Raw genomic sequence first — 26960 nt, forward strand, 5'->3', positions numbered from 1 at the left:
TTTGTGTTTTATATTCCGCCAAAAATAGCACAATATTCTGAATGAAATCTACCCCCACTCATCAACAGCAACAAGCTCGACACAGAGCAGCGAACTCATGATGTTTTTGTTTATTTCTATACACTGGGGTTGCATTTCACAGCATCACAATTATTATCTCCTGTTAACAACAAGCGATGTCTTCCGACGACGTAGGCGTCTGACCCATTCAATGGTGGTAGGTTTTCCCGTCAAGATCGGATATCGTTTTTCCACCACACCCGCATTCATTCCCACGGTGTGCGAGGAAGGGAAGAGTGGTGGTACCAAATTGGCATATGATCAACATTCGCCGAACGCGAACTCACAGTTTCTGGTGACGCGACTCACACGTATATGAGACGAAAGATTTCAAGACGTAGTTCGATTTTCGATTCCAAAGTATTTTCTAGGATCAATTTCTGTCAAATTTGTTTGTGAAATCGAATCGAAGTTAGAATGCAGGTAGAATTTTCCGTTGACGGATGCTGACTGATCAATCGTTTCGGTGTTTTTTTTCGTTGCAGTGCCTGCGGAGATTGACGATAGCGTTGCGACGCTTGCAAGTGCTAATAACACATCCAACAGCAGCCAGGATAATTCTGATGAGTTTGTGTTAGTACCAAGCGATTTACCGGCGGATCCTGGCTGCATCAATTACGAAAAAAGGTCAGTTCGAAAGGTGCAGTTTCCTGGTCCGCTGTGAACTGATAGAATGTTTTGTTTTTTTTTTTCAGTAAACCAAATAGAGTGCCTCAAACAACTAAGAACGCCCAGGCGAGTCCACCGAGACCAAGCACACTATTGATCTCGGAACCAAAACCCGTCCCGTCTACAGCTAGAAAGATTACTCGACCACAACCTAACACTCCACCAAAGGTAGCCGATTTCCGATTTCCGGTTCATTGATTTTCAATTTTTCCCATTTTTTAGAACATCCCCAATGCAATACCTCGATCTCAGCCCATCAGCATGAAACGATCTGAGCATCGGACCAGTAGTTGTGATATCAGCTCGATATCGCCACCCTCAGTGCAATTCGCTATCGGCACTTCACCTTCCGGTGGCCGCCGGAGGTCGACCTCCGGAGGATCTCTCTCCGAAACGCCTCCCCCCTGTTGGACGGTGAGTCCAGCGTCTCAGCAGTCACCGCTGCGCCGCTCTGACACCAGCTCCCCAGTATTATGCAACGCTCTATCGAAGCTACCTGCCCTGGGTAGTCCTACGTTGCTGGCAGCACTGGAGAACAACAACATGCATCCGTTGGGAGCGCGCGCATTTACGCTGCCCGAGATGGGTGCCATCGGAGGACTGCAGAGCTATCTCCACGAACACAATTTGGACGATCATCCGATCAATTTCCACGCGCCTGAGTTGCCGGCCGAAACGCTGCTCGATGTATGTTCTCTCACATCATTGATAGAACATCCAAGGAATGTTCTCGCTTCATCTAACTTTCCCATTTAATCTTTTCAGCGCGACCACAATGAGACCCTAGCGAAGCTGAACTTTGTCATCGCCTTAACCGACTGCATCCTGGAGGTGGCGGATTCCCGCTGCGCACCCCTGTCGGCCCTGATGTCCATCGATGCGCTATCGCTAACACCCCACGCTCCGGAGCAGTGTAAACGGGCGGAACGGCTGGTGCTACTGGTACGCGCGCTCAATCTGCTCTCGTCCGGGTTGAATCTCGCCACGGCACATCTGCACAGTGGCCACCTGAAGCCATCGAATACCGTTAAAAATGGTAATTTTGTTAGATATTTTGAAGCAATTCTCACGAAGGGTATGTGTTGACTTTTTTTTTCTCAAATATCGAGTAGACAGAGTAGAAGGTTTTGAAAATTGTGTGTAGTCGCTAGTTCTCTCAAGTAGGATCTAGGATCAAGGTTAATCTGTTCGTTGTTTGGTATTGTTTTCCATTTCAGTTCTCTCTATGATGCACAGCCGCTACCGGGCGACTCTGCTCGAATCGAAAAAACTGAACGGCGCAGGCTTGCTGCAGAGGGCCACCGCATGCAATATTACCGCGGACAGGATTCTGTATGACCACGCGATACAAATGGTGAGTTGTCATAATGCTTATGGGATTTTTGAACAATCTCTGTACATTCGTAAGCAGTATTTGCCGATTGATCCTTTCACTGAATAATTCGCTGTCGTTCGTTCAAATATGATCTTACAGAAATCATTTCCCCCAGGGACATACTTTTGCCTTTACGTGCTACAAATCAAAAATTTTTTTTCTGATGCCACAAATTTTTTTTTCTGATGCCATTTCGAATTTTTTTTTCAAATTTTTGTCGAAAATCGACACTCTGGAACGTTTTTTCGGAATACCAAGCAAAATGTATGGTTTAGGGTGTCAATGAAAATCGTTATATCCATTTTTTATACGGGACTCCCTGCGAAATGTTGATCTGCACGATAAAATACCCTATGCAAAATATTAGCCCAATCAGACTTCATTTACTATTGTCGCAGATGTCAAAATTTAAGTTTTCTGAAACGAAAAATCACCCAAGGGGGAGGTAAGGGAGATCGGGGTTTTCAAAAAAAGTTTTCGGTGCGAAATATCTTAGATTTGCATGAAACGTCGAGATTTACTGTTATCTCGAAAAAAATTGTTTGTCAAAAATTGACTTTGAATTTTTGGAACAACGTCGCTTTCTCGTCTGAAAAAATCGAGTTTTGACGATTTTATTTTTCGAGATAACAGTAAATCTCGACGTTTCATGCAATTTGTAGACATTTGGCATAAAAAAATTTTTATAGGAGGTTGTTTCCGAGATACGACCGCATTGTTGACGTAGAACTACGCTGTTATTTTATATAAGTCGCTCGTTTATACCTTCGGATATTATTCTATAATGCTGTGAAATTTTAGAAACGAATGCATAATTGAATAATCTCTGAAATGGTTTTTCCATTGTAGAATCAGTTGACGATAATTGATTGATGATTCATTCTTGCCCTCGCAGAACAATACACTAGCTGATCTTATCACGCAATTCATTTCATGTAAATGCATTGAAAATTTACTTCGAACGCTATTCCGGTGGCCTTTTTCGCATTTGACATAGACTCGGCTACAGTCGATTATATACATGTTGCACCAGCACCATTATTCCACATCTCATAACTACATCAATATATCTTTGGCACCGCATGGAAACCACAACAATGACAACACTTGCACATCGATTTCTTCTCTCTGCGTGAGCGCTTTTCCCTTCGGCATTTTTCAAATTTATTGATCAAAACAAAAATATGTAACTGGTCTTATAGAAACTTGACAGTTGAAAAATACGAAAACATTCGTTTACGCTCAGCGCTTGCACACACACATATGAAAATCATGCAGTGCATGGTAGTCACCAATACTTACACACTAGAATATAAATTGAAGCATTGTTTGTTTACACTGATACTTGCTGTGATGGCTGATAATAGACATACGACCGCAGAATGTTAATAGTGCTTTCACGGACATCCGACGATATGCAACAACCGTTGGTCAATTTTTGTTTTTATTTGTTTGCTTTCAAAGCTGGTTTTGACCTATGGAAAAAAGATTTTGGGTCAATATGCAACAAACATCACTCAAACATATTTTTTTTTCGAAAGTGATCGTACCACTATTTTCAGTCGGCATAGAGGTATCAACGTTCAAATCCTTGCACCCTAAAGGTAACGCTCTTGCTGTAGAAATTTCAAACTTATACCCCAGTACAGATGCAGTGCAAACATACAGAAGCACTTTTCACTAGACGGCGTGCAAATTGACGCGAACAAAATTGTACTACTGTGTGCGATATCTATTTCCCATTCGTCCTTTGTATTGAACAAAACTGCTGCTTCTGATAACAACATTGAGAAAGTCTACTGTCTGCTAGCTGGAGAGAGTCTTTAAATTGAATAATGTTGATCATGGTTTGACTTCTTCTTCTTCTTGAATAGCGTTAAGGTTCCCTGTGGAACTTTTGCCGTCTCAACGTAATCATTAACTAGCGTCATTTATTAATACTTAGTTGAGATTTCTTAAGCCAAATAACACGCCTTGAATGTACTCCGAAGGGCAAGCTCTAGAATACGCGTGACCTTCGACTTGCACCGAAGGAAATTTCTTTGACAAAAAATCCTCCAGCCAGAACGGGAATCGAACCCGAACACCCGGCATGATAATGTGAGACGTTAACTACTCGGCCACGGGAGCAGATATGGTTTTATATATAGAGGCTTGAAAATTTCTTAGTTCTTTTGCCTCTAGCCTTGAGAAAGGCCAGTTTGAAAACTAAACTAGACTGTCGCACTTTATACAGACCATTTAGAAAACCTCGCTGCCGTCTGGTCGCTTGCTGGGATGACAGATGAATCGTGAATGACATGATCTCGGGAATAGCTTGTTCCGAAACAATGAAAACTTGCCATGTTTTCTCGAAAAAAAATTTTGCACTTGGTCCGACACGCTCCGTCTGAAAAGTCGATTTATGACAAAATAATTTTTTTTTAGATAACTGTAAATCTCGACGAATCATGCAATTTTTGGACATTTTGCATCAAAGAACTTTCTTGAGAACTCCGATTTTCGGTGAAAACTCAAATTTTAACGTCTGCGACACTAGTAAATGAAGTCCGAATGAGCTAATATTTTGCATAGTGTATACTATCGTTCAAATCAACATTTCGCAGCAAGTTCCGAATGAAAAATCAAGATAACTATTTTCATTAGCACCCAAAACCATACTTTTCGTCTCGTGTTCCGAAAAAAACTAAGATTTTTGACAAAAAAATAATTCCAGATGACAACAGATCTCGACGTTTCATGCAATTTGAATTTGGCATGATTTTTTTTTTCTGAAACCGCGATTACTTTTTTTATTTAAAAAAAAAATCAAATTTTGACCGCCTTGCGCCACTCTCCCTCAAGTCCGATTAAATGAAGTGTTTTTCATACAATACACGAGTGTTTACTATATATTAAATTCCGGTTACATATTAGGCTGTCAAAAAAGTCCTGCGGTATTTCCGCGAGGTGTCGTTGTAAGCGCGTAGTTCTAGTTGTATTCATTGTATCGAGTCATACTATAGCTTGTTGGAAAGGTATTTTATAGTCCTTGTCCTTGTCAAGGACTATATTATAGTCCGCACTATAATATAGTCCTTGACAGTGTTTTGTTTGGTTAAGTCGTTCGTGAGTTATAGTATCGCAAATATGGAGCAAAATAAAGAGAAAATCCGACATATTTTACAGTACTACTATGACAAAGGCAAAAATGCATCTCAAGCTGCCAATAAAATTTGTGCAGTTTATGGACCCGATACAGTTTCCATTTCCACCGCACAACGATGGTTTCAACGTTTTCGTTCTGGTGTAGAGGTCGTCGAAGATGCGCCACGCTCCGGAAGGCCTGTCGTCGAAAATTGCGACAAAATCGCTGAATTAGCCGAGAAAGACCGGCATAGTAGCAGCCGTAGCATCGGCCAAGAGCTGGGGATAAGTCATCAAACCGTTATTAACCATTTGAAGAAGCTTGGATTCACAAAGAAGCTCGATGTGTGGGTGCCACACACGTTGACGCAAAAAAACATCTTTGACCGTATCGACGCATGTGAATCGCTGCTGAATCGCAACAAAATCGACCCGTTTCTGAAGCGGATGGTGACTGGCGATGAAAAGTGGGTCACTTACGACAACGTGAAGCGCAAATGGTCGTGGTCGAAGCCCGCTGAAGCGGCTCAGACGGTGGCCAAGCCATCATTAACGGCCAGGAAGGTTCTGCTGTGTGTTTGGTGGGATTGTCAAGGAACAATCTATTATGAGCTGCTTCCCTATGGCCAAACGCTCAATTCGGACATGTACTGCCAACAACTGGACCGCTTGAAGGTAGCACTCATGAAGAAGAGGCCATCTTTGATAAACAGAGGCCGCATTGTCTTCCATCAGGACAACGCCAGGCCACACACTTCTTTGGTGACGCGCCAGAAGCTCCGGGAGCTCGGATGGGAGGTTCTTTTGCATCCGCCGTATAGTCCGGACCTTGCACCAAGTGACTACCACCTGTTTTTGTCCATTTGGCGAACGAGCTAGGTAGTCAGAAGTTAGCCACAAAAGAGGCCTGTGAAAATTGGCTATCCGAGTTTTTTGCCAATAAGGAAGCGACCTTCTATAACAGGGGTATTATGAAGTTGGCATCTCGTTGGGAACAAGTCATCGAACAAAACGGAGCATATTTGACTTAAAACAGATGATTGTAACTAATTTTATGAACAAATGAAAATTAAAAAAAAATACCGCAGGACTTTTTTGACAGCCTAATATTTAAAGACTTAGTAATTGATTACTTTACACACTTCCTTTTTTCTTCCAGTGCCAATCAGCAGCTCTGGACGAGCTTTTCGGAAACGCCGAGGACTGCTTCACCCGTTACCAGTCGGCGCAGATTTTGCTTCATTCGCTGACCCAGAAGTGCAATAATACACAGGATAGAATGCTGCTATCGAAATGTAAGTCACTTTATAGCTGTTTACGCATCTATTTTCGTCTAATTATGCCAAATTTGCCCGAATCCTAGACAAAGATGCCGTCGAAAAGCGACTGTACATCCTCCAGCAGCAGGGAGTCATCTACGCGACCGATGAGCTCTCATGAACCAGCGCCTTGCAGACGCTCAGCCGACGGCTAGCGAGAATCTTCTGACTAGAGCCCATCTGGAAGGCCAGCAAAACCCATCCCATCGATGGATTACCCGTGAAACGCTGCTATGGAACCGAGTGAATGCGACTTTTTTTTCGCAGTTTATTCCCTCGGGGAAGATTGGACTTCATTTTTCGTTTATTTCATATACTATTTTACTATGATTCATTTATTTTTTCTCTCTCTCACGAGATCATATGTCCGCAATCATCGGACACACTTTGAGAGTACTTCCTGCTGATGCCGTGTAGAACTGCTGTATATAAAATTTGCAAAAACAAAAATCAAATAGAGCTTCGTGCTGTAGAAAACCTAAAATGGATAATCACTCTGGCCAACTAACGATTACGAAACGCTTCCGTAAATGTCACTATCACTCTATGGTTCACACACACCTTAGGTAAGCTTGAACGCCAATCGCTTGTGTAAATACGATGCCGCCAAAATTTGTATGCTCATCACTTGTACATAGGTCGCACGTGAACGTTTCGGGGCGGACAATCCCCCGATAAGTCATTGCTTTCAAAGTACCAGTTCTGGAATGTTACGAAAAGTCAGTTGTCGTTGAGACGTAAATTCATTTTTGAGTGTTTCTTGATTTGCCTAGATAAATAAAAGAAATCATATCTAATTGAATATAAGTGGTGCGCAGAGTACTCTCGAAGTCTGTCTTTTTTGGATTCTAATTTTTTTAACCATTCATATTCACAAATTTTACATTTTGGTATACACATTGTGGTCTCCAATGACTGATTGAGCATCACACATTTGAACGGGAGTGGAAGAACGAGCATATTTTTCGAACACAACATACCATTTCCGTTTTTAATCAACTTAAGTTCTTTAGTGCGTATGTGAGAGAGGCAATACATACCATTCAAATGAAAAATGAAAAACGTAGAACCTAAGTACAAAACGCTATCCATTATGAAGTAACTCCTTTAGAGGCGAATGAACTGCAAAGTTTAAAGCCTCTTAAAAACAAAGAAAGAAGAAGAAGTAACTCCTTGACAAGAAGAACAACAACAGAAAACAGAGAGTGTATAACCGTGGACGATGTTTAGATGGTCTTTATAATGCAATACTCGACTAGCCTCAATAAGCTCCCCAATGTAACGGAAATCCGCGAAAACAGTACTATCAGAAAATGTACACTCATCCTCACGCACCTGAAAATCCAAGATGTGAAGTGAAAATTATTTTCTTGGCAATCTTCCCATGGCAGAAGCATTTGCTCAGAGGAGGATGACAAAGAACGATTATGTGCATGTGTATGAATGTTATCAGGTCACAATGACAGTGATAAGTGTTAATATAAAACCATACACACACACAGGAAGAACATTTGCATCTTCGACTTTTTACTATACCACTAAACAAAACATAAATGACTAAATATGATGGCTAAACAAACAGAAACAACTAGAGAAAATAACGCGAGATTATAGAAAGATCAGATAGCCACCACATATTATTATAAAAGGAAAACCAATACATGTTAGAGGGAAACTATAACACACACTCACAGAAGAAATCTTCGTGAAACAATAATGAAAATAATAATAAAAATATATTAAAACTAACCGAGAGTGTGTTTGTCGCCCGAAATGTTCCATGTTATTTCTATTCTGTAAGGTATAGGAGGCAATCTGTCGTAGTGATTAACACCCGTACATCTTGCTTTTCCGGCCTCACCGAATGAATAGCTTCGACAGAGCTAAGACTATCCGTTACAATGTTCAACAGGTCGTGAGGCGATGCTATCCAACAATCAGTATATCGCTGGCAGAGTTGCCAACCAATTTTTTAAAAAAACTGGAAAATTTTGAAAAAAAAACTGGAGAAATCTGGAAAAAAATTTAAAAAACTGGAAGAATTTTTTTTTTATTTTTTCTCATTTTTTATATTAACTATATAAATTAGGGTATACAGTGACAGTATCAGTATGTAGCATTGTACATTCGTATTACCGCCACCGGAGCGTTATTTTCATTATGAATTTACTTTTTTCGTAATGAAATTTATTGTGAGGCCAATGTAATGGGAGCGAAATTCTTATCTAACAATTGGTGGAAACAGGTTTGCTTGCGAGAGACGACTCGGATAGCTTCACCTCAACTGATTGGGGTCGTCTCGGTTCCTAATCCTCGTTAGATGGGGACTTCGCCCCCTATTACTTTACCCTCAGGATACATTTTATTGCAAAAAAACTCATAACCAACTTGACAACTCGCGCTCCGTTGGCGTTAATACGTAAGTAGCGTAACTTTTTGAAATTTCCTCAATATGTTCGTGATCATACTTTTTAAAATTATACTTTTCTTTTACATTTTGTGTCATTCTTACTAATCCTGCCTGTTCTTTATGCATGTCTACATTATTTTTGGAAGCCAGAATTCCTCGCATAGTTTTTGTTCCTGTTCTATTTCCTAGTTTTGTGTTGTTCAAATTGTATCCTGAAATCAATCGTTCAACGTAAAGTAATGCGACAGATTCAGAAATGTTGGAATAATATTTCTCAATTTGGGATAAGGAAAATTATTGTCATTCCTTTTTAGTGAAAGTTTAGTAATTTTACCCCAAAAGAAACAAATATCCTCTTGTTCGTTTACAATGACGTCAGTAATATCCAGATTTCGGATCTCCCCAAACCCGTTATCGATATCCTGAATATAATTTCGATCGCAAATATTTGGAAGACTTTGTAGAAGAGATACAATTTACATATGCTTCCTTTCTATGGCAATAGTTGCATAAATTATCGCCACGTTGGTGATTAAAGGACCATTCAAATTAAAACGTTCTAGAACTTGATTGCAGAGTGTAATATAAAACTTTATCGAATTGGTCTTGAAATCAGCTACGGCGTTGTGTGAAATTTTACATGCTGACAAATATTAATTGATCAATATTTTGATAGATAAACATTATCTAAACTGACATAATTTTGCTGATTGAACTGAATATCGATAGAAGAGAGGCAAATTAGTGAGAATAACCGTACCATACTTCTGTGTACTTTTACTAGATGTATGAAAATATAGATAGAGAAAATCATCATAAAGGTCTTCGATGTGAGTGAAGCGGAGTAGGATTCTCACAATTGGAAGAAAAGAATATAATTCTGGGAAGTAAAAAACCTGAAAATGCCCGAAAAATAAAAATAAAACCTGTATAAAACTGTGAAAATTAAAAAAAAGAGATATCTTGCCTTTGGCTGTTTCGCTGGCATGCTTGAAAAAAGTGGCAATATACTGGAAAAACTGGAAGGTTGGCAACCCTGATCGCTGCCAATTCAGCAGCGTACTCTGAGCAAGGCAACTGAAGACTACGAGTGGTGCTTGCCTCGAAGATCGTAGGAACAAACTCCGATCAAATATAATCTGAAATTCCATGGATTTTCTGCTTCATGAATAGATCAAAATGTACAGAGGGTTTGAATCAGGAAAACAAACACGATTGGGAATAAACGAAGAAGGATCAACCTGTATAGAGATGAATTCATGATATGAACTCATGAATCCAGAGTGAAAATTTTGCGCACTCAGCTGCTCAGAATTTCGATCACCAAAACCTCTTCGTGATTGACTTGGCCTGTTTGACCGAGTTCGTAACCCGTTTAAGCTGGCCCATCGTAGAGAGACCTCGGTAATGGCCAAATTGCTTCTCAAGGAGGGTGTTGTTCGATTATATGTGTTCTAGTTGATCGGACGATAGCTGAACAGGTTAAAAGAATCCGAGCTCCAGGAAGCCAGGAGTTCAAAAAGGTGTATGCTTTTGGTTCCGGGTTCTTCAGAACGATATTGAACAGTCCGTCGAAGACGGGTGCATTTATGTTGTTAGTTGAATTGATGACATTTACCAGCTAATCCAACGTAATTGCAGTGTTCCTGCATTTTGCTAGGATCTGTAGAAAGCTGAATGGCGCTCTCGAAAATTTCTGTCTCCAATGCACAATGGTCCAGGAGGTGCAATTAGTTGGAAAGTATTCATTATTCTTAGAGGGGATGTGTTGACGAAAAGTTGATGAAATTTCTTCAAAAATTTCTTCTTCTTAGTTTGACCGGAAATTGATTAAGTATTCAATGATCTCATGATCTTTGGATTAAAAATTCGTTCGGACTTTCACCGTTATGTTATTTGTGCATCACGCAGGACCTGGCCACCCAAGACCTGAAATGTATCCCCAGTTTTCGGTTGTTTTCCCGAAAATTTATATATATATATCTATATTAAAACCAACACTAGGTTTTATGTTGACAATGTTTTGAAAATTCACATAATTTCCCTGGCCAAACAACACTACAAGTATCAACCATACTGTTTTCAACAAGACTCTGCACACCCAAATTGATCTTTAGCACATTTTCTGACATCCTCATAAAAATGACCTTAAATGAACTTAAAAGTATCATGAAATATGATGTTAACCCATACTGATATAGCGTTTATTCGAGCGAAAGACAAACTCAAGCGAGTTTGTGTATAATATATACGAGGGCGCTCCGATAAGTACTTAGCCTCAGTCTTCAGAAAACAAACGCAGCGCTGCGCTTGAGTTTAATTTTCATCAGCGCGTGTTCAAAGAAAACTCGTATTCTCCCTTGGTGCAAAGAGCACCAAAATATCCCAGGCGCAGAACTCAGATAATAAACATTTCTTCTCACTTGTGTGATGTGCGTCTCATTCTATACACACACATACACATCAAATTCTAGCGCCCGCTTTATCTTCATTCGTTCTAAGCAAAGCATAAAACAACAGCGCGCCCCCATACGAGCCGTATACGCTTGTGTGAAGTAAAATATGTCAACAGAGAGGGCAATCCAGATTCAAGCGCGCAGTATAGAAACACGGCGTAATCACGGCGCAAAATACAGCGTAATCACGACGCAAATCTCTGCGCAAGAACGGCGCTGACAACCAAACATTTCATCTGTGTTTCGGAGCGTGCTCATTCGCCAGGGCACATGTGTATACTAGGAGTGAGAGCTCAACTGGGTACAAAAATCTTGTTACACATCAGCACCGGGTTGCATTCTGAAGACTGCTTAGCCTCATCGCCCGATGGTGTCAGTATCGCAATAGAGATTACTTATCGTGTAGTACAGGGATTCTCAAACTATTTTGGCCAGAGACTCCTTTTCCAGATTGAAGTGATACCGTTGACCCATATAGCCACTCGACGTAATCTTCTCATCAAGAAATAGATTACACCGGATTCAGTAAAGAGAAGTAAAGAAATTAATTACACCGGATTCAGTAAATATCCGGTGTAATTAATAATTTTTAATACAAATTACGAAAACAATACTATATTAGTCATTCTTATAACAAGTTGGTTCACATAACACAACTTATGCAGTATCTTGAAAGTTTCAAATACGAACTTGTGTTAATTAATAGGGATCGATCTTTAGATCTCATCGACCCCCTGGGAAACGGATATGGACCCCAAGGGGTCGATATCGACCACTTTGAGAACCCCTGGTGTAGTACATTCTCGTAAACGGCTACTGTGAAAATTTCAGCCGTTCACGTTGTTTAAGCTACATTGAACAGCTTCATTTTATAATGTTGCACACATTTCATAATGTTGCCCGAGCGGTCTTACGCCGTTCTTCCAGTAAGAGATACAACTGTTCTTCTTTGTGTCTGAAAAAAACGTTTTTATTTTCTCTTCCTAGAATATATACAAGTTTTTCTTCAAATTTATTACATGAGCATAATCAAAGTAAAACGAACTTGTTTATTTGGGATCGAACGGATCCTACCATAAAATGTAGCGCAAAAAGGATTGTACGATGAAGATATGTTTACTTTGGCTCGATCGGGCACTATCACAAACTTGGGTAAACAAAATCAGTCTTTTGTTATGAGGTTGCTGCAATGTGGTGCAGTATTCTCGTGCATTAGTGTGACAACGCCAGTGATTAAAGCGGCCCATACATCTACAATATTATTGCACAACATAGGTGGTTGTGAAATAATATTGAAGGTGTGTTTAAGATATTGAAATATTGTACAATATATTGTATGATATCAAAAAATTTAGATCTTTATTGTGCAACGCTTACAATATTGCATGATCTATGTGTGACGTTGTGCAATATGGTGTCGATTAACGTCAAAGCTCATGTTTACATTTACTTCGTCTCGGGTGTAAAGTCAGTGTTATCCTAAAAAATTTCACAGACTGTTTTTCGAGGACGCGTGTGTCGAGTCGCGATGCCCATCAAAAACGCCGACGGGGATTTTATTATCGAGTTTATTGAGACTAATCGTTCACTTCCGGCATTATGGGGTATCAAGTGTCAGGTTCCAACGAGTACTTGCGATGAAATATTGAACGTCAGTAGCCAGCCTTGCACAATACTCAGGACCGATTTCAATATCATCCCCAAATCATTCAATTTCATTGCACAAATATGACTGTGACGCCATAATATTGTACGTCTGTGGACAACCTTCAATAATAATGTCAATAAATTCGTACACTAGTATTGTTCGTGTATGGGGCGCTTAAGTGAAAAGTGAGATCGTGTGGAACAGCCTTACATTGCAGCCGCCCTTGGTTCAATCCCATATCAGCAACAGGGTAGTGACATGAATGTATAGAGCCAGATTATAGCTAAGATAAGATCACGATAGATACAATACGGTACCACAACTTATGAAAAAAGCCTTTCAGCCATCTTGGAATTTGTATGTAAACAATCTGTAATATTTTGCAATATTTTTTTTGTGCTTTGTGTGTGGAATTGTTTTGGTGACAATAAGAGCATTGAAAAGTTGAAAGGTAAGTCTTTTTCGGTTATAGTTAGGTTTGGTAATATACTCTATCGCATTATATGTTTCAAGAGAATAAATCGACTCTCGGTGTCGATTGGTGATGGAGATATTTTACCCGCGTTTTGCAGCTAGAGGTCGGTTAATCGTTCGATTAATTCAAATAATCGAATATCTGTATCAGTAATTTTATATCAAATAATGATAAATCAAGGTATGAATACATCGAATAATTATCAAAGTAATCGCGATTAATGAAAAAGGGAACCATTTTTTTTTCAGAAAATACAGTGCAAAATTTGTTTAACCGTCATGGTGTTTCGTCGAAATTCATAGAATATGCTAAATCATTTACGGTAGAAGCTTGATTCCTAGGTGGTGGAGGAGACTGGGAAGAAGAATTCAGGGTCTGCAGGAGTAAAATGCGGACTTGAAGAAGGTGGTTCTCCCGTTCTAAAATAGTAGTATTCAAATTCAGAGCGCCGAGGAAAATATACCATACTAGTGATCAATGATTCTATGACCAAGCAGAGAAATTCAAACTATTTCAACAAACAACATTCGAAGAACAGATAATTTTGAACAGCCAAAATTTTGGTTGGTGCAAAAAAATGCATGTCGGACTCGACTAATATCGACAGACTCGATAATATTTTATTTCATAAAGGAAGGTAACCTTTTAACGATAAGGTGAAATTTAAGTGGCTATTACATGTACATGAAGATTTTGCTTGAGTTTTCACCAGTTATATCGTTATACCCCGCGATATATGAGACTGTGTATCTGTGCCCAACAAAAAATACAAAATTGTGTGTGAAATCCTGTCTAAATTTGTGTTAAGTTATATCCATCTGTATGCGTAGTTGTTACTGCAGGAAGTCCCACGATTGAATTTACAATTGAACGATTTATTATCTACTTAACGTGAGAGTATATTCACTTAATCCTGTAAAATAAGTGTATCAATTCACTGTACTGCACGGCAAATTTGAATTGATTTCGCCCCGCTTTGTGTGTCATGTGCTGGTTACAATGCACGAAGATATGGACATAGGAAACAGAGGTGATGAGAATTGTTTCTCGCAGCCGTGTGCTTTGTGCGCTGTGCCTATAGCCGAGCATGATGCGAGTGTAGAGTGTTTTGGAAAATGTAAGCTCTCTATTCACATGACCTGCTTGCCTGGAGCGTCAGTGGATGAAATAGATTTATTGAAGAAGCTCCCCAATGCAGTGTTTGTTTGCGATGCTTGTTTGGCTTTAAGCGAATATGACGATAGCCGCAACGAAAAATTGTTGAATGAAATCGGTCGTAAATTGGACGATTTCACATGTGTGCTAGACTTTGTCAAAAACTTCGAGAAAAATGTCAGAAAAATCATGAGAGATGAACTATTGCGAATAAATACGCGATCCATTTCCGCAGCTGACGACAAGGAGAATTCTGCGCGTAATGTTGTTACACGATCCCTTGCCAAAAAAAGGCGATTGGAAAATACTACGGATACGCTATTAAAAACGTCAGCATCGAACGAATCCCCAAAAACAAGCTTTGCTAATGTAGTAAAAAATGACATGATAGTAAATGGAACCGAACTGAAAAAGAAACAGCATTTGAAGCCTAATCCAATCGCCGTCATAAAGCCAAAGGAAGGCGTGCATGTTGATGATATTAGAGTCGAGTTGCGAAATAAAATTGATGGCAAAAATTTGAACGTTAGGCGGGTGACAAGTAGTAAAGATGGGTCGGTCATAGTAGCTCTAAAGGATGATGCGTCAATCAAGCATCTTGAACTTGGGAAACTGAACTGCGGGTGGAATCGATGCCGAGTGGTTGATGGGTTGCAGGTCATAAGGTGTTACAAATGCTGCGGGTTCAATCATAAAATAGTCGACTGTAAAGTAGAGAAAGTTATCTGCCCTATTTGCAGTGATAACCATTCGATTAAAGAATGCAAATCCCGCATAGAAAAATGTGCAAACTGTTCGAAACTGCGAGTTGAGCGTAAGCTGAATATTGAAACCGACCACTCTGCCTGGAGCAGTGAATGCCCGGTTTATAAAATTCAGCGAGAACGGCGAAACAAAATGGTGGACTATTCAACATAGCAACCAAGATCCTCTTCATTCAACCAACTTCCTGAGTCAACTAACTCACCGGGATGCATACCATCAAGCACGAAGGAGGCCTTCAATCCTCTCATCGCAGTCGAGCCATTTCCGCCAACGCCCAGCAGCCATCCCGGTCCTGCGATTGAGTCTGGATTGGGGGTTCTCCAAGCCTCTCACTCAGGCAAGTACAGCTGTGATTCGAGCAATTCCATCTCGGTAACATATGTTATTCCTAGTCTACTACCCACGTATGCATCACAAACCAGTCAACCGGGACGCACACCTGCAAGCTCTATGGATGCCTCTGACTCCCTCGTCACAGTCGAGCCATTGATGTCAGCGACACCCAGTCGTCCCGGTCCTGTGCTCGAGTGCGGGGCAGCTGGCATCCAACCCATAAATGCAGGCAAGTACACCTTCATTCCGAACAATGCGCTGCCTGAAATGCGAAACATTTCTAGCTCATCGCCATCTTCGGGCCACCAGCGTCCGACAAACGCATCGACACAGCGGAACGATCCTGTAGCTCATCATCCTGTGCTTCCGGTTACTGACTGTGGTGATTGCGATAGTCTCTCGCCAAAGCAACACTTTTTCTCCATTTACTACCTAAATGTCAGAGGCCTTCGCACTAAAACTTCACGCTTACAGCTAGGATTGTCGAGCAGTCATTATGATGTTGTCATTCTTACTGAAACATGGCTCCGGTCCGATATATGCGACGCTGAATTATCATCCGATTATTCACTTTTTCGTTGTGACCGTAGTGAAGCAACCAGTAGCCTCACAAGAGGTGGCGGAGTGCTTGTCGCAGTGAAAGCCACACTGCACTGTACCGAGGTTTCGATACCTCATTGTAGTACGCTTGAGCAAATGGTAGTTTGTGTGAAACTATCCAACCGATATTTGTACCTCCTCGGCATTTACTTTCGACCAAACTCTGAGACGGCGTTGTATTCCAACCACACTTTCGCTGTTCAGTCCTTGACGGACCGATCTTCGGCTAACGATATCGTTTTATTGCTCGGCGATTATAATCTTCCGCATCTGCAATGGGGTTTTGATGAGGATGTCAACGGATACTTGCCTGTGAATGCTTCTAGCGATCCAGAACTCGTGCTAACTGAATCCATCTCATCCTATGGCCTCGTACAAATCAACTCTATTCCAAACATCAATGGCAGACTACTTGATTTGGCTTTTACAAACACTCCCTATAATTTTGAAGGCCAGCCGCCGATATCACCACTTCTACCCGTTGATCCGCACCACCCACCATTCGAACTACAAATAGACATGCAGAGCTGTGTGCATATTTCAGCCACAACTGATTCCTTTGACCTGGATTTTAGACGATGTGATTTCAACTCTTTAAATTGCGTATTTTCATTGGTCGAATGGGAGGAACTTCTTCAAGATCGTACAGTTGATTCCGCCACCCATATGTTTTATGATACCCTGTTTGAGATCATACATTCGAAAGTACCCCGACGCCACCGTTCTATTAATAGGAACACCAGGAAGCCTTGGTGGACTGCAGAGTTGCGAAGGCTGCGAAACAAACTGCGTAAAGCACGCAAACGATTCTTCATCGATAAATCAAACGAAAACCGTGAATCTCTTCGCATCGTGGAAACATGCTATAAGGATCTTGTAGAGAACAGCTACAGGGCCTACCAGCAGAGACTTCAATCTGATATGAAACGGAACCCTACGGCGTTCTGGAAATTCGTTAGAGAGCAAAGAGCGAGTAATCGAGTACCACAAGTTGTCGAATACGGTAACACAACAGCAAACCTACCTGATGAAGTTGCTGATCTTTTTCGACGATTCTTCCAAAGCGTGTTCAAGACTGAGCTGCCTCAACCAGGATCTGGATGTTTTCGCAACCTACCGTCGCATCATATCCACCTACCATTCTTCAATTTTACCCACGAGGAAGTTTTAAGATCATTGCAAAAACTAGACGCGACGAAAGGAACCGGAGTGGACGACTTAGCACCTATCCTGTTGAAGAACTGCGCTTCATCATTGGCCTTTCCTCTGACAATACTCTTTAACAAGTCGCTCGAGGAAAGAACATTCCCTAGCCTATGGAAAACTGCGAAGATGATTCCTATCTACAAATCATGCAGCTTGCGGCGCGTTGAAAATTACCGTGGAATATCCATCCTTTGTTGCCTAGGGAAGCTACTCGAATCACTGATCCACACAGTGCTACTGTCTGCAGCGAAATCGATGATATCTGAGTTCCAGCATGGATTTGTACCCCATCGTTCCACAACGTCCAATTTATTATGCTACACCAACGTGCTCTTTCGTGAAGTTGAACACAGAAATCAAGTGGACTCTGTTTATATTGATTTCTCGAAGGCTTTCGATACTGTTCCGCATATTCTTACAGTGAGAAAAATGAAGCACATGGGTTTTCCTGATTGGATATCCGATTGGTTGATGTCTTACCTGACCGGTAGGAAAGCTTTTGTTGAGGTGAACTCAGCACGATCCACAACATTCGATATAGCGTCCGGAGTCCCCCAAGGAAGTGTACTAGGGCCATTGATATTTGTAATCTTCATTAATGACTTGTGCCTACGAATATCTTCTGGAAAACTATTGTTTGCCGACGACCTTAAAATTTTCCGAGTCATCAAATCAGCTGCGGACTGCTGCAGCTTGCAGGCCGATATCGATTCTCTAGCGCAGTGGTGCAAAGACAACGGCATGCGTGTGAACACAAGTAAGTGCAAGGTGATAACCTTTAGTCGTTGCTACGAGCCGATAGACTACCGATACAAGATCGACACTCTTTTCTTGGATCGTGTACATTCTATCCGTGACATGGGTGTTATCATGGACTCAAAGCTACGTTTCCACGATCACATCTCAGCTATCACCTCCAAAGCATTCTCTATCCTGGGATTTATACGTCGGAATGCGTCACAGTTCACCGACGTATATGCACTAAAAGCTTTGTACTGTAGTTTAGTGAGGAGCAACTTAGAGTACGCTGCACCGGTCTGGGCCCCATACCACGTTTCCGAGATTGTACGTATCGAGCGTGTACAGAAATGTTTCATTCGATTTGCATTGCGACATCTCCCGTGGAATGATCCCGTCCATCTTCCCCATTATTCGGAACGTTGTCGTCTAATCGACTTGGAATTGCTCACGGCAAGGCGACTGAAGATGCAACGACTGATTGTATTCGACATCCTCAGTGAAAACATCGAGTGTGCCGATCTTCTTCTGCATATTCCAATAAACGTTCCTCAACGTCAGCTGCGTTTCTCCGCATTAATTGCTGTTCCCGGACATAGAACATGCTATGGCTACAATAATCCATTCAGTTCCTGCCTTCGAGCCTTCAACAATGTCTGCCAAATTTTTGATTTCAACATGACCAAAGATTATTTTAAAGCTAGGATTAAGAATATATCATAAGTATAACCAGTCTGTACGATACTCTCGAAGACGATGAATAAATAAAATATATCGTTATTGCAGCCAAATTAAAAAAGCAGAAGTAAAATCCACTAATTTAGATGTTCCACTACTATATCCTGTACAAAATTTTCTCATATTTCTAATGAAAGCAACAGAATCGTCTTCCGTAGCGTAGTTTTTAAAGTAGAACCAGTTTGAGGCAACAAGTCCGAAACAAAAAAAAATAGTTCTATAACTATTTCATTGTTGAAATTCGAACATATGCGTAGAAGTATTTTTATTCATCAAATATGATCGTCTATTACCACCTGAAATAATCTGGATAAATTTATTTTTTTCATGCGAGAAAGGTATTTTCTGACTTTGAGGGGGTGAATCAAAAATCAAATTCCTCTTTTATATTCAAGAAATGAAAAAAACATACAAAAACGATTAAAAACTTTTTTCTGACTCGATTATATACAGTGAAAAGGAATTAGAAACTGTATATAATCGAGTCTGCCCTGTATTGTGCATCATTTTCATGGTGTGCTCTTTTTTCAATCATCCTCAAAAAATCATGAACTTCAAAATTATGACATATTTTTTTATCATAAATGTCTGTTTGTTTTGATTACAAGAAATAAATATTCGCTCGATTAATCGAATACTGAAAAACAATTATTGGAATCAATCGAATATATAAAAATCACCCCACGATTAATCGACAATCGAATAAACGAAAAATTTAGACATCTCTATTTGCAGTCAAATCCCTTCCCACAATCCTCTGTATATTTATACCGTTTCCCCTCGCGCACTTATTGACCACACGGTCACACCTTTATTCTACACATCTTGGATAAGATCAGACAATAGGGGATCTTTAACGGACCAAATATCTGTCAGACGTTCTGATTTCTGATTGGCTGATTTCAATAAATTTTGAAAACAAAGCCGATTTTTTCAGTGTTGCCAATAAAAATAAATAGCGTTGGATTTGTATTGAATTTATAAATGATGAATTTAATGAATATTACGATATTTAGTTTTAAGGAAATGTTATTGCAAGGAGAGGAGGCGATCTGGCGTGGTGGTAACATCCATACCTCTCACGCAGAGATCACGAGTTCAATTCTCATTCCCAACATTCTTCCAAAAATGGAAGCAAAAGTGACGAACCAGCCGAAATGTGTTGAAAATCACTATAATAAAGAAAAAAAAAAAAAATATTGCAAGGAGTTATATGCAAGTTTATGTATGTGTTTTTTCACAATGGAGTAAAGTGAACGGCAATACACTCATTTGTCAATTCAATTTAGCTTCGTTAGGTCCCTAATGCGATTTCATATTTCGGAATATAATTTACATTGCTAAGAAGAAATAGAAAGTCTCATCATTCACTATGCAGATGACAGAGTTGTTAGCTATAGCTCGTAAATATGAAAAAAGGGATGGTTGATACCATCCAGGTTGTTTTTTGCTGACTACCAATTGTTACACTGCTGACATGTTCTTTCCCGCTGACTTATTTTGATGATGTAAAGACCTACGAATCTACGATATCCCCGTCCGGGATATCTTAGGTAGCCGTGATCCTAATCTTCTGCTTCATCTATACCTGTTCCTCAGAAACGCCGATGTCAACGTTTAATGATGTTTCCTTCGTTGTGTCCCTGTTTCGTATCCCTCCTATCCGATCTATAAACTTTTACTTAGTCGCGGCAATACATACACACACTCTTTACAGATACACGGGCCAAAGGTTGTGCAGTCCACTGATGATTCAACAAAAGCCAAAGGTTGTACCGCTCATGACAACTCTACACGAGCTGATGATTGCGCCGGCTAGTGACCATTCTATCCTGGATTCCTCGAGAAGACGCACCACGCTATATATGGGGTACAGACTAGGGGGGCGTTGCTGATTAATGGTCAGCTGCATCCCAATAGGAAGTATCCCGTGTCGGGCACAGGTACAGATCATTGAAGACAGCAACATCACAATTACGAAAACACTTGTAATACTAACCTCGAGCCAACCGCGAGTAATCGGTTACATATTACTAACATAGTTATAAGGCAAACATTGTCGAAATATTGAACTCCCGGCCCCGTCAGGTTGACGCCATATGAGCCTTAATAAAGATATATATATTTTGGATAAAGTTGTTATGGATATCATTATTATATTATAGATATGGGTATTTAAAAGCTTTATTTTATCCTTTATATTTTTTGAGATTGCCTTACTGAAAATATGCAAAATCATCAAATTCGACCAACCAAATGTTACGATTCATAAAAACAGAAATAAAAAAAATCCGAAATTTTATAATATTTGGCAACTCTGGCATCTTTATGTCATGGCTTCGTTTTTGTACGATGAAGAAGAGTAAGAAGTCAGTTGTCTCATCTTTTCTTAGGATTATAGTAGCCACAGGGAGAATTGTCATTACTGAAGGACTCTACTGTGTTTGAAACGAATCGAAGTAGACGCGTTTCATTTTTAGAGTTCCGGATGCAACATTGGTGTATGAGGCGTAGCATCAGGAAGGTAGCTATTCTCAGTGAAAAATTCCAATTCATAACCTCAGAGTATTTGGAAATTTTCATTCAAACCAATCACATTTTTGCTGTTTTAAGGTTATGTTTTTTTTCGCTTACGGTACGCTACGGTATATTTTTTTCTCAATAGGATATATCAGCTTCCCGATAATCCCGAGGGACTGTACAATTATCTGATTGATTTGGACGAAGATGCTTTCGATAATCTAGTGTCAACAAATGATATTGACTTCGTCATCGTGCCCCCAAGCGGTGGAGACAGCGATGTGGATGCTGGAGATAGTGACTCGGAGGACGGCCCTTCCGGTTATGGCAAACCAGTGAACGTCGAGAGCAACATTGAACGAGGCCAATCACAAGAAGAGCACCTCGGGCAGCAGCATGAAGCGGAGAGCCAGACACTGGATAAATGACTTTAAATTCGGATGCAGATGCGGCCGTTGTTCTTGAAGGATATCCACCTGATCTGAGTGATCTCTGCTCAAAACATAAATGGTCTGCCGTTCAAATGTTCAATTACCTATTTGACGCAGATTTCGTCGGACTAATCAAAACAGAGACAAATAACGACGCACTACTAAAAGGAGATACAAGATTCCGTGTGACCGTACCGGAAATGTACAAACTTCTAGGAATTGAACCGTGGGACTATTATGCGTAGAACGCCCCCCCCCTTTCGGGACAAACCTAGATGGACTAGAAAGTGTCATGCCATTTGGATCAAGTTCTTGTACACCTGGGCAGTAACGGGTTAATTATCTGTATTCCTATTGCTGGTTTAGTTAGGAAAAAATACACAATTAGCCCTAGGATCTAAAACTACTGGTTCTGGTAATTGGTGAGAAACAAGACTGTTGGTCTTGATTGGTGTATTTCTAAAACTGCTGGTTCTAGCGGAAAAAACAGCGGATACTGTGACCCAAAACTACTGGTTTTGGTGATTGAGGAGAAACAAGACTGTTAGTCTCAATTGTTGTATTCCTAGAACTGCTGATTTTGAAGATGGGAAGAAACAAAACTATTGGGTTCAGCTACGGTGGCTGTCTTAGAGCCTCTTAGAACTCTTCAGGAGCTTATATCAGTTCTCGATGGAGCTAGATGAATGTGGACTGTGAAACGTTTCAAACCGTTCGAAGCAGAATAGTATCGATCCGGAAACCTTCTTATGAAATGAAACCGTTCATTTGTACCAGAAGCTTTACGGTCACGGGTACTTGGGCTCGCTCCTGAAACACACCTTGGAATTGTATCAATGAAGAGACGACTTCGACAGGAAGTGTGGAGCTCAGGAATCGACAAACAGGTAGCAATGATAGTAAAAGATGCAAATCCTGCACGATTATATCAGCACTTGACCCACCGGAACTTTTCAAATTCATAAACATGCTAGAAAAACCATGGGTGAACTTGTCTGCAGACTTCGTCGGACCGTTGCCATCCGGAGATAATCCTTTGATCATCGTAGATTATTCTAGCCGGTTTATAGAGGTTGTCGTTCTGAAACCAGCCACTGCAAGTTTGACTGGTAAAGCCTTGGCATGATATGCGATAATAGTACTCAATTCAAAAGCCATAAATTCAAAATTTTGTGTGACCAATATGGCACCAAACTTCGTAAGAGTGCACCATACTGACCTCAAGCGAACGGTGAAGTAGAACGAGTTAATGTTGAAAAGGTATTTAAAGATAACTCAGGTGGAGGATACAGACTGGAAGTAGGATCTCCGAATGTGTGTACTGACGAATGATTCAACACCTCGCTCGACCACCGGGGTGGCACCTTCCCTACTGATGTTTGGTCGAGTCATGAAGGATAAATTACAATCTATTTTGGTTGATTCCCGCAAAATTTTGGAAAAATTGAAGGACAGGACATCGAGAACAGAAACAGAAAAGCAAAGAATACGATAATGTTAGACGACATGCAAGAACTACTAATCTTCAATCTGGTGATACAGTTGTTGTGAAGAGACTAATCAAAGAACATAAGCTCGCATCCAACTTTAGCCCAGAAGAGTAGGAAATTCTTGATAAGAATGGATCTGACGTAACGTTGCGCTTCAAGATATCAGATCGAGTTATTCACAGAAATACAGCTCAATATGATGAGGATGTCCAGATACCTTACATTCAGTCTGAGAGAATGAGAAGTCTGTTCCATGCATACAAACATTTTAACACTCCTTAAAAGTTTTTGCATTTGTGCATTTCACCCTTCAACACTAGGAAAAGCATTTTTTTCTTCGGCAAAAGGTTAAATCTTTTCTGCCAAGAACAGTTTTTCGGACTTTATTTCATCGAAAGAGTGGTCAACTTTTTCATATGATTTGTTGTCTAAGGTAGGGCGTATCGGGGGACTTACCATGGATCATTTTAAGAATCTTTTGGCAAAAACACAGTTCATGCCAGCCACGAGGACTTCCCAAAACGAGTGCGGCTTGTTATCAAGGTTCGAACATGACTAACCCAGGTCGAAGGCAATATATGTACCCTGTTTAAAATAAACGTATAATGGAGATTATTAGAAGAGTTTTATTTATGTAAACATGTTTATGAGTGACAGTTACTCTGTTACCCTGTGTTCTACTGTTTGACTCATCCATTTTATTATCTTCTTTATCAACAGCAGATTTATGAAATTATTCCATCGTTAGTAGATAAGGTATGGCAGATTGGATTGAATGTACAGAAATTATGCACGTTTCATTTCAGATTCTAGGAATGCAGAACCATTGATTGAAAATTGAAAACGAAGTTCATTCACCGAGTTGAATTATATGCTTCCGTTACATCGTTTTGCTTTGTGAGTACTTGCATTTCACTACGATCATATTCAGATTAGTTTTCTGTAGGAATTAAAATTGATTCAATTGTAATTTTCAATCTAATTTAATTTTCTAAATCTATCCTAAACATTTACAAACATTCACAAACTACACAGTGCGCTACTGTGTTCTGTGCTCTCCAGGGACTGACATAGATCTGACTATAAATCCAATGATGTTCAACACTTTATATACGCCTCTAATCTTTAGTAAAAAAAAAAACACCGGGATCAGTGCGGCATGGGGTTCAGCGCGATTTCTTATCTTATCAGCACGTGTAGTGCAGCAATAGGAGCGAATTCCACACGCGTCAGCAAATCGACAAAACAAGGGAATATATTTAAAACAAAAATGTGATGTTGCCAATTTTTCACCCACAGCTATATAGTCTTATATTTAGACTATGACTGTTAGCTCAGTGATAGTTTTTAAAATTGTGACAAAATATTATGATCCCTTGACGAACGGGAATTGTGTAACCAACCCTATTCTCAGCATCTATAAAAGTTCCTCGCTAAGGTTACACGCTTTCCAGTTTCCGCAGTGCCATGCGCCAGACAATACGCATTCCAATCCGTTCCCCAAAATGAACTGACAAAAGGCTGATTGTAATCGCTTACGAAAACAAAATTCGATCCAAATTCGTGTTGATGCACATCACTACTATAGAACAAGGAATTGTATTGTCGATCGATTCCACCAACCTCCAAACAATGGAACCTTTTGAGATCCTTCAGTCGTGCCGCTGTAAACAAATAGGATAACTCACTTTGGGTGATGATCAGTCGAAAAAGTTGTTTACAGCTTCAGTATCGTTGAACTCGTAGAAGATATTGGGTCATTCGAAGTACCCACAATTGACTGTGACTAGTTTGTTTGAAATTTAGTGAAGAGAGAAGAGAAGTTCATACTTCATGTGTGAGTGGATGTTTGTCCAGAGATAAGTGTGTGTTTGTGTGTGTACAAAACCGTTTGGAGTGGGATTTGCCTTATTGTTAGATGACACATGTAAGTACCGATGTTTATGTTGCCACAGTACTACAAGTTATGGTTATCTCCATCAGCATTAGCGAAATAGACATGATGCTTATCTCTGCGACAGACTTCTAATGGAAGATAATAGTGGAAAGAAAGCGAACTGGATGCAGGTTATTCCATAATTAGGGGAATGTTTACTTTTCCGTTGTTGTTATCCTAAGAAGATTGTATGGGGTCATATCTTTTATTTCCAAATATTTTCTTTTTCATATTTTTAGAATATTAGCCAAATGAGATCTGTTCACGCTCCGATTAAATTCTAATCATTTGCGGAGGAAGTTGTTTTTAATTTTGTAGTGTTTGTAGATGCGACATGGAATTTAGAACTGAAAACCGTAGTGTAATATGCAGAATATCATCCATATTGGAAGGTATCTAATTCCATGGATGCGATAAAATGACAGTTTTAGTGGAGCAAAAATAATTGATCTGAAGTAGGATTGAGCGATCTTGGATTGGCATTCAGAAGATCGATCTTTTCCTCTCCAATTTCCGATTTTTGGATCAATTCTTTGTATTTCAAAAAATGCGAAAATCGATCTTTTCTTTCCGATTTTTTTGATCGTTGAATTTATTTTGTAAATTTGTGTTTCAGTAAACATTGATTTAATTCTCATCAAAAACCACCTGTCAAATTTTATGAACATTGTATCCCTTTAGAGGTTGTCAAATTAGTGATCCTAAATCCAGGAGAACAGCCCTATTCTGTATTCCGACGGATTTCCATTTCGTTAGAGTTATAATTTCGCATCCCATATTTCGAACGTTTTGCCCATTTAATGTTCGAAGAGAAACAGATCGAACGAAATGCAAAAACAACTCGAACGGAATACAGAATGGAATTTTATGAAGTCGTTATTTCGAATCGATCGAAAAACAGAATAGGGGTGGCAGTTTTGTAAGTTTGGTCATTACAAAACAAGTGTTCAGAAGTTTAATTTACACTATCGCGTTAAATAGGATGACAGTGAAATTTTGACGAATTTGCACGCATTTGCCTTGCATTAGCCTTGCGGTTATATAACAAATATAACCCACACTTAGTTTTTTCGTTTTGGGTGGCAAAACAGGCTGATTTGACTAGTGACATCAACTGGACTTGCTTGTCACTAACCGACCAGATGTAGTAACCACCTTTCAACATGTGTCCGTGCCTGGTAGACAGACCAGACACGATCTCATTTTCTGTTCGAGCTACATCAACACTTGTGCTATTGATCAACGTTCCGTGGAAACCTACCGCGACTATGTAAATTTCGACCCAAATTTACTGCGAGATAGCATCAATGGAACTTCTTGGGACATCTTCCGCAATATTAACGACGTCAATCAACTTACTGAATATTTCAACAATAGTATTATGACCGTTCATGACTCGTGTATCCCACTACGGACTGTCCGACATCGCCAGCATTACAATACTTGGTTTAATGATGCTATACGCAAGGCAGTCGTAAAGAGAGACATGACTTATAGTGACTGGAGGACT

The 26960-nt window shown here is 40.0% G+C and overlaps 2 protein-coding genes across 7 annotated transcripts in view; both read left to right on the forward strand.

Moving 5' to 3' along the window:
* The window catches only part of LOC129764529 (serine/threonine-protein kinase ULK2), a 168480-nt gene extending 160182 nt beyond the window's left edge, over nucleotides 1-8298 (forward strand). For 3 of the 4 annotated variants that reach the window (XM_055763704.1, XM_055763705.1, XM_055763707.1), the window contains 7 exons: nucleotides 546-687; nucleotides 756-897; nucleotides 952-1416; nucleotides 1495-1804; nucleotides 1947-2083; nucleotides 6390-6525; nucleotides 6594-8298. In XM_055763704.1, coding sequence (XP_055619679.1) covers nucleotides 546-687; nucleotides 756-897; nucleotides 952-1416; nucleotides 1495-1804; nucleotides 1947-2083; nucleotides 6390-6525; nucleotides 6594-6670 — 1409 coding nt within the window. In that variant the 3' untranslated portion in view covers nucleotides 6671-8298. The remainder of the gene's footprint in view (nucleotides 1-545; nucleotides 688-755; nucleotides 898-951; nucleotides 1417-1494; nucleotides 1805-1946; nucleotides 2084-6389; nucleotides 6526-6593) is intronic. The other variant, XM_055763706.1, reaches the window with a different exon arrangement.
* A 16680-nt stretch (nucleotides 8299-24978) lies between these two features.
* The window catches only part of LOC129771379 (uncharacterized), a 93570-nt gene continuing 91588 nt past the window's right edge, over nucleotides 24979-26960 (forward strand). For all 3 annotated transcript variants that reach the window (XM_055774962.1, XM_055774963.1, XM_055774964.1), the window contains exon 1: nucleotides 24979-25441. The gene's annotated coding sequence lies outside the window, so the exon portion shown is untranslated. The remainder of the gene's footprint in view (nucleotides 25442-26960) is intronic.

Source organism: Toxorhynchites rutilus, chromosome 2 (genome assembly GCF_029784135.1).
Source record: "Toxorhynchites rutilus septentrionalis strain SRP chromosome 2, ASM2978413v1, whole genome shotgun sequence".
In the NCBI taxonomy this organism is placed as follows: Eukaryota; Metazoa; Arthropoda; class Insecta; order Diptera; family Culicidae; genus Toxorhynchites; species Toxorhynchites rutilus.